At 51.9% G+C, this 8,451-nt stretch overlaps 1 protein-coding gene across 1 annotated transcript; it reads left to right on the top strand.

Moving 5' to 3' along the window:
- Nucleotides 1–1,652: 1,652 nt before the first annotated feature.
- Nucleotides 1,653–7,937, top strand: STBD1 (starch binding domain 1). Its single transcript, XM_061145754.1, has 2 exons — nucleotides 1,653–1,990; nucleotides 4,561–7,937. The coding sequence occupies exons 1-2, from the start codon at nucleotides 1,795–1,797 to the stop codon at nucleotides 5,379–5,381; spliced, it is 1,017 nt and encodes a 338-aa protein (XP_061001737.1). The 5' UTR covers nucleotides 1,653–1,794; the 3' UTR covers nucleotides 5,382–7,937.
- The last annotated feature ends 514 nt before the right edge of the window (nucleotides 7,938–8,451 follow it).

Genomic DNA, 8,451 nt, shown 5'->3' with positions numbered 1-8,451 from the left:
CGGCCCCCTCCCCGCCTTTCCTCTCCCCTCTCGGTTTTGATGGCAGGGGCTGGGACCTGCGTGCGCCAAGGCTTGAGCCTGGAGTGCATTTGTGTGTGTGTGTGTGTGTGTGTGTTTTTTCATTTATTTTTATTAGTTGGAGGCTAATTACTTTACAATATTGTAGTGGTTTTTGCTATACATTGACATGAATCAGCCATGGAGTTACATGTATTCCCCATCCCGATCCCCCCTCCCACCTCCCTCTCTACCTGATCTCTCTGGGTCTTCCCAGTGCACCAGCCCCGAGCACTTGTCTCATGCATCCCACCTGGGCTGGTGATCTGTTTCACCCTTGATAATATACATGTTTCGATGCTGTTCTCTCGAAACATCCCACCCTCGCCTTCTCCCACAGAGTCCAAAAGTCTGTTCTGTACATCTGAGTCTCTTTTTCTGTTTTGCATATAGGGCCTGGGGCGCATTTGAATGATCCGTTTTATCAGAGCCACGTGTTAGTAATTATTCCAAGGCGGATGTCTGCGGGCTGTGGCTTTGGCAGTTGGGTGTGGACTTGTGTGAAAAGTGAAAGTCGCTCAGTCCTCTCCTGTTCGACTCTTTGCGACCCCACGGGCTGTATAATCCACGGAATTCTCCAGGCCAGAATACTAGAGTGGGTAGCCTTTCCCTTCTCCAGGGTATCTTCCCAAGCCAGGCCTTTCGCGTTGCAGGCAGATTCTTTACCACCTGAGCCACACTTGTGAAGGCCAAGGAAAAGGCTTACTCTGCAGATACAAACATGGGAACCAATAGCTCGTAGTCGGTGTGTGAAGCCATCAGGTCAGCAGACGTGTGAATTTAGGAAGAAATGTGTATAGCTTAGGTCCGGGATCCGTGTTCTGTATGCATTTGCCTATGCGTATATTAAACACCTGGCACACCGACAGCACTTAACAAAGATGGTTGCAATTTTTTTTTTTTTTTTTTAATTAATAAAGCCATCCGTAGAGGCTGGCCTCTGGGCAGCCTCCCGTCCGGCCAGGATAGCGCGCATTTTGTGACAACCACGCACCCTAAAAGAAATCGGGGAAGAAGAAATGACTGGATGCGGTAGAAGTGACGGGCATATATAGATAGAATGGTGTCAGTCCTACCCTTTCCTTTTACAGGTGGGGAGGCGGAGGCTCGGGGAGGTGAAGCGCAGCTAACTGGAGGCGGAATGAAGCTTCCACCGCGCCCGCTGTGCTCCGGGTCTTCCCCACCCCACCCGACCAAGCTGCCTCTCCCATCCTAGCCCCAGCCCGGCTGGTCCGCGACATAATGCAGCCTCTTCCGATTCTAAGGTCCTGGAAACGCCGGCCTCTATGCGGCCGCACTGTTACTGTTTGTGAGGAGATGCCCGGCTCACAGAGCCGGGCTTGACTGCCGCGGGAGCCGGGAGGGAAAGCGGCCGGGCAGGCGCGGGTTTGCGCGCTGAAGCCGCGCGCCCTTGGGTTCTTTGCGCACGCAGCAGGCACTTGGAACTGGGCGCCGGGTGCTCCCAGCCGCCGGCAACTGGCGGGGTCGAAAGGGAGGGAGAAGGAGGGCGCTCGCGGGCCCGCCGGGCCGGAGCCTGGGCTGCAGCCCCGGGGCGGGGAGCGGGGCGGGGCTGGGAAAGTTGAGTCTTAGCGGCGGAGGGCTGGGCTCCGCGCGGCAGCGCCCGCCACCGCGGGGACCGTAAAAGGTTGGAGCGGGCTGGGGAGGTGTGGCTCTTCCTGCCTGACCTGAGCCCCCGTCTCGGTTGCCGTCGTCTCCCGCTGCCGCGGCCTCTCAGTCATGGGCGCCGTCTGGTCCGCCCTGCTGGTCGGAGGGGGTCTGGCCGGAGCACTTTTCGTTTGGCTGCTTCGGGACTCGGGAAAGGAGGGGAATGCGGAGCAGAGGAAGGACGCCCCCCCAAGGGAGGCTGAGGCTCCGGGAGGAGATCAGGGCGGTGGCGGCGGCGGACTGAGCCCCGGACCTTCTGCCAAACCAGGTATTCTTCCTCCCTGTGTCTCCTGGGCAGATCTGCCAGGGGGGCTTTGAAGTTCCTCGGGGGAGCGGGAGGGATCCACCTGGAGCTTTCCTAGCAGTCCTTTCCCGGGGACCAGCTTCCTCTAGCCGGAACGCGACCCTCGCCGCGATCGGCATTTCCCCCGGCTGCTGCGCACGCCCCCGGCGGTGTGCTCGCCCCCGCCGAGGCCCTGACGATGCCCAGACGGTTCGTCAAGGGGCGCGCCCCGCCGAGTCGCTGCCCTTGGCGCTTGCCCCTGCTCCTCCGGCGGGGATGGGCTCCTCCGCTCGCTGGCGCTTGGTGCAGTGCAGGCAGCTGCAGCGGCGGCGCCCCTTCCGGGCCTTCGGAAAGCGGTGCTTAGGTTAAGAGATCCTCCCACCCTCCCGCGTCTGTCCGAGCTGGGACACTGTCTCATCTCAGTCCCAATCCCATAGCCTCATATCCTCCTATCCCTCACCCCAGGGAAGAGCCGCGTTTGGGAACACCGGAGCAGTGACCACCCCCGCTCTCTGGACGCCTCTGTCAGGGAGGCAAAGTTCAGGCTGGAGGCTGGCCATGAAGGCCTCGGCTAAAACCCTGGGGCGGCTCCCTGGCAGCCGATTTCGGAGCTGTCGGCCCTCCCCCATGCTCACCGGAGCAGGGCTCGGTTGTCTAAAACCCCAGGGAAGAGGCACACTCGGTAGCGGCCCCAAGTCCGAGGAACAGAACTGACATCTAGGTTTAGCCGTCTGCGCTTTAGACCCCGTGTGCTGGGCAAATAAGGGACTCGGCAGAAAAACTTACCTTCCAGCGCCCTCCCTTGGCAAGCTGCCCATCCCTGGATTCCAGCCTAGTGAAAATGACATCTGTAAACTTTATTTTTAGTGGAGTGGTGTTCATGTGTAGCCACTTGATAAATCTGCCTCTCTTGTCCTGCAGAGAGCTCGTTGGTCGTCTTTTCCCTGAAAGCCAGCCTCCTGTTTCAGGTGGAGAGATGGGGAATTCAAAGTAATTTTTGTTTATGCCTCACTTCCAACCCCACCATTAAAAAGAGACAATTAAACAACATCGCCGTCTTCCCACTCCCATCCCCCTCTCAATCCCCTTCTATACTGATTGAATGGCTCTGGAGACCTTGTAGGGAGCTATTTGGACTATCAATGAGGTGGCCAAGAAGTAAGCTGAATTTTCGGTTAAAGTGTTCGTCCCTCAGTCGTGTCCCACTCTTTGTGACACCCATGGACTGCAGCCAGCCAGGCTTCTCTGTCCATGGGATTTCCTAGGCAAGAATACTGGAGTGGGTTGTCATTTCCTTCTCCAGGGGATCTTCCCAACCCAGGGATTGAACCTGGGTCTACCACATTGCTGGAGAAGGCAATGGCAACCCACTCCAGTACTCTTGCCTGGAAAATCCCATGGATGGAGGAGCCTGGTAGGCTACAGTCCATGGGGTCTGGAAGAGTCGGACATGACTGAGCACCTTCACTTTCACTTTTCACTTTCATGCATTGGAGAAGGAAATGGCCACCCACTCCAGTGTTCTTGCCTGGAGAATCCCAGGGACGGAGGAGCCTGGTGGGCTGCCATCTATGGGGTCGCACAGAGTCAAGACACGACTGAAGTGACTTAGCAGAGTCAAGACACGACTGAAGTGACTTAGCAGCAGCAGCAGCAGCTACCACATTGCAGGCAGATTCTTCACCTTCTGAGCCACCAGGGAAGTTACTTTAATTAACTAAATAGCCTGTGTTTTGTTGAAGAGGCTCCCAATGCACATGGAGTTGGCAAGGAGAATCCAGCCCTGTCCCCCCACCCCACCCCCCCTTGCCCAGGGATGCACTGCTGTCCTTCATATTCTATCCCACTGACAGCTTCTGCTGGCCTGTCCAAACCGTGACCACCAATGCCTGACCCACACACAGTTCCTGGGACGGAAGGTGTGCTCTTCTGGTTTGCAGGGTAACTGTGTAGCTTTTCGTCACACAGGCTGGACAGCATTTTTGATGATAGGAGCCAAACAACTTGACTTGATTGCATGCCAGGATGGCCTGCACTGCGGAGATCCAGGACCATGACAGGGTTACACGTCCGCCTCTACAGCTTGCCACCTTGTTGACACTCTTGTGCTGGCGTCCTGGCGCTCCTGGATATGCCTGTTATTATTGGATGTGCTTTGCTTAGTTGCTCAGTCATGTCTGATTTTTTGTGACCCCAGTGGACTCTAGCCTGCCAGGTTCCTCTGTCCAAGGGATTCTCCAGGCAAGAATACTGGAGTGGGTTGCCATGCCCTCCTCCAGATCTTCCTCACTCAGGGATTGAACCTGGGTCTCCTGCATTGCAGGCAGATTCTTTTATCTGAGCCACCAGGGAAGCCCCTTATTATTGGATATGTGTGTTCTTAGAGCACAGTGTTAGGAACGCACCAGGTAACTAAGTACTTGATTTTAATAGAGACAAATTTTGTGAACTGCAGATAGATTAGTAGTGGAGTCTTTAATAACTAAACCTATTTCCTCAACCTCACTTATTGAACTGCCCAAACACTATTACATTTTTCCTTTTGTTTTTTTAAGAGCATCTTCAAGAAAGCAATGGATGTTTGGTTTCTGAGACCAAAGGTCCCGGTGACCTGCCCGGAGCAGCATGGAGACAGCAGAGTCCTTCTGGAGAAGCTGGTAACCCTGATAGTTCAAGAGCACATGTTCCCTCTGGCCCGTTTCCAGGCACAGAATCTCTAACTACCTCTGAGACTGGTAACTCTAGAAGTTACTCTGACGTTTCAAGACACGAAAGCCTTGGATCTCCAATGGGAGAATGGGGATTGCAAAAAGGCCCAGAGACACCTTCCAAAGCAGTTCCATGTTTGGCAGAAAAGTTTCCCTCTAGCAACCTGCTCCTGGGCAGAGGGAAAGAAGTGAACCCTGCACATCTGGACTGTCAGACTCGGGCTGACCACGAGGACTGGGAGATGGTGTCCCGGCACTCATCCTGGGGAGATGCTGGTTTGGGTGACGGTCTTGGTTCTCCAGTGTTAAGCGCTAAGCAGGGAAAGAATTGGGAGAGAAGCATGCTGGTGGAAGCAAAAGGTCAGAAAGAGTGTCATCAGGTTAGTGTCAGGTTCCAGGTCCATTATATCACAAGTGCTGGCGTGCAGTTCATCGCTGTAACTGGAGACCACGAGAGTCTTGGGAGATGGAACGCTTACATCCCGCTCCAGTGTAACAGGGATGGGTTCTGGTCTCGGTCTGTGTCCCTGCCGGCAGACACGGTGGTGGAGTGGAAGTTTGTGGTGGTAGAGAACGGAGAAGTTGCTCGTTGGGAAGAATGCAGCAATAGATTCTTAGAGACTGGTCATGAGGATAAAGTGGTTCACAGGTGGTGGGGGATTCACTGAATCGCTTTAACAAGCAGCCAAGAGGCTATGGGAGAGCATGCAAGGGGCTAAGGTCATGGAGCACCCGGAATAGTTTAAAATAAAGGAAGTGTAACTTCAAGTCTAACTCCTCAGACTTGTTTCAAATTTGCTAGTGGCTTTTGTCTAATGTGTAGATAGCGCTTCCAGAGAGCATGGCATTTCCTGTGGCATTGCTGGATGGATTTATGCTGATCCATCATTACTCTAGGGCTTGGTCGTCTTGGGGAGTGGCTTGGCTAAGTGCGCAGTGGTCAGGGAGCACGGAAACCAACTAACTGCGCAGGGTTTAGACTTGAGCCTTTCAGTGATTCTTAGACCAGGGAGTAAAACAAGCCTTATTCAAAAAGAGCAGATTTCCTACTGGTCCAGCTGGAGAAATGCTCTCTTACACATTTTATGTTTAAAAATCATTAGCATCATATGGAACTGTGATGAGAAAATATCTGGTCACTAGATGTGATTAGCCAGGATATGAAGCATCGCGTTAAGACTTCCCAATTTTTTTTTTTTTTTCTCGCTTGATTTTACTTGCCATGAATGGTTTGAAAGTAGCAAGTATGTTTTTGCCTTAATGATCAAAGGCCGGTGTAGAAGCAGGGGCCTAATCAGAGTCTGTTACTGGGAGCAGTCCAAGAGGAAAGAGAACAGGAAGGGAGTTATGGTGGATGCTGAGCAAGGTGGCCCGTGTGATACCTCTTAGAGGGCTGGGGGCTACGGCACAGCCCACTGGAGGGTGGGACACCCCATCATCTCCTGGAAGGGCCTTTGGAGGATCATCTTGCCTCACTGCTGCTCATCTCATAGCAGATTTGGGCTCACAGATGGATGGTCCCACAACAATCATTTCACTGTCTTCCCTCTTCATGTCAGTGACGATCTTGGGTAACAAAACTGTAACAGCAGAGTGATACAGAAATATATCTTTGCCCTGGGAAGAAACAACCTTTTAAACTTTGCCATTATAACTGAAAAAAAATAATAAAACCTGAGTTTAGTATCTTTATTAAATGTCTGAATTATTTGTATAAGTCTTAGTACCATAACCGCTTAGATATAAAATAAAATACTAATATTTTTCTTCACTAATGACACAGAAAAAAAGGCAAACATCAAGAGGCATATAGACTGTTCTCTTCCCTTTAAAGTTTTATAATATTTAACTTTGGCTTTGTTTGGGAGGATATTATACTTGAAAATACTATGTTAAAACAACTTTTTATTAAGTATAATATTTATTGGCAAAACAACATTTAATCCTGGATGGTCCTTGCTAAAAAGAGCATAAACTCAACTGAAAATAGTGTTAGAAAGTGCTTCAGTAACTTTTTTGGGGGGCTCAGAATACTTTTGCTTTAATTCACATATATTAAATATATATATATTTTCCTTTTTTTACAAACTTCATAATGGAATTTTATATTCCTTCCAGTCAGGTCTTCGGAAGACACTGACTTTTACTACACAGAATACCCAAGCATTTCTATTAGGTCAAGTTAAAGGTAGAACAATTTATAGTAAAAACCTGTTGAGAGTTCTGTCACTAGTGATTTTATCATTATCTGATGAAGTAAAAATCTTTCAGTAAAGCCAGTTGATTTAAGGGATACATAGTAATACTAAATTTTACACTTTTGAAACTCACGTAAAATCAGATGTGCTTAGAGGGAGAAGTGGGAGGACGTCTGTCCTACTCAGCTTGGCACCCGCACTTGCTGGGCGGAGCGTCACCTGCGGTCACGGGCCCCAGGGCGCCTGCTCCCCGCTCACTCGACAGCAGTGGGCGCTCCTGGCTGCGGGGCCGCTTTCCCTGCAGACCGGCACCCAGGCCCTGTCCTCGGCTCCTCTGTCCCCAGGACCTCCCTCTCCTCTGGGCCCAGTCCGTGGAAAGGGAAATAAAAGACTCCGCTAAAACTCGGGGCCAGAAGGTGCCGCATAAGGCTGCGTGTCCCTGGCTTAGTGAGAGCCGGTCAGGCGGCCCCACGCAGACGGGAGCCGGGGGGCGGGGGTTTGCTGGGAACAGAGCCATCCGCAGGGCCGCCTGTACTGGGGAAGGGGAACGCGGGCTGGCTTCTGTGAATTGTCTGTTGTCTCTGTATCTGTTTTTGTATCTGTTCTGGTCTTCTTTCATTGGGTTCCCATCCTGTAGTATAATAAATACATTTGGTCTTTGTTCCTGACAATTTCCCGAGAGATGGTGGTGTCTTCTGTTATTCATTCTGAGGCCCCTTAGACCATGCCTGAGTTTCTGCTAGTGAGGTGACTTAGGTGGGGCCCCTAGACAGCCTCAGGTCAGGGCTGGCCACCAGCAAGACCAAGTGGGATCGCAGGCTTGCCACTTCCAGCCCCACACACCAGTCTGCAGGCTGGGGAGGGGGCTGGAGATGAGGCTCTGGAGACACTCTTGAATGAGGGCACTTAATGAGCTTCTGGGTGGGAGGATCCATCAAGGGGCTGGGAGCCCTGAGGGGGCGCGGAGGTGCCTTGGTCTGTGCGCCTGTCGTTGGCCTGTTCCTGAGTTACACCCTTTATAATAAACCATAATAGTTAAGTAAAGCACTTTCCTGACTTCTGTGATCAGTTCTAGCAAATTACTGAAACTTTAGAGGGGGATATGGGAACTCCCCAATTTATAACCAGTCAAAAACTACAGGTGGCCCAGGACTTGCGATAAAGTGGGGGCCGTCTTGCGGGTTGTTGTTGGTTAGTCGCTGTGTTCAACTCTTTCGCAACCCCATGGACTGTAGCCCACCAGGGTCCTCTGTCCATGGGATTTCCCAGGCAAGAACACTGGAGTGGGTTGCCATTTCTTTCTCTGGGGGATCTTCCCGACCCCGGGATCGAACTCACATTTCCTGCACTGGCAGGCGGATTCTTTATTGCTGGGCCACCTGGGAAGCCCTAGTCTTGAGGGACTGGGCTGTTAAGTCTGTAGAACTGGACACTATCTCTAAGTAGTTAGTGTCAGAATTGAATTGACTCAAGGATGCCCAGTTGGTGTCCACAGAGAACTGGGTATTGGTGTTGGAAAATATTTCACATACAAACCCCA

This window comes from Dama dama, chromosome 6, assembly GCF_033118175.1.
Source record: "Dama dama isolate Ldn47 chromosome 6, ASM3311817v1, whole genome shotgun sequence".
In the NCBI taxonomy this organism is placed as follows: domain Eukaryota; kingdom Metazoa; phylum Chordata; class Mammalia; order Artiodactyla; family Cervidae; genus Dama; species Dama dama.
This window is presented reverse-complemented; position numbering and strand designations above follow the sequence as displayed.

Excerpts from the sequence above, each read along its gene's own strand:
- STBD1 (XM_061145754.1), top strand. The coding sequence starts at position 1,795 with ATGGGCGCCGTCTGGTCCGCCCTGCTGGTCGGAGGGGGTCTGGCCGGA. Across the intron at positions 1,991-4,560 it reads CGGACCTTCTGCCAAACCAG|AGCATCTTCAAGAAAGCAAT; the intron begins GTATTCTTCCTC and ends TGTTTTTTTAAG.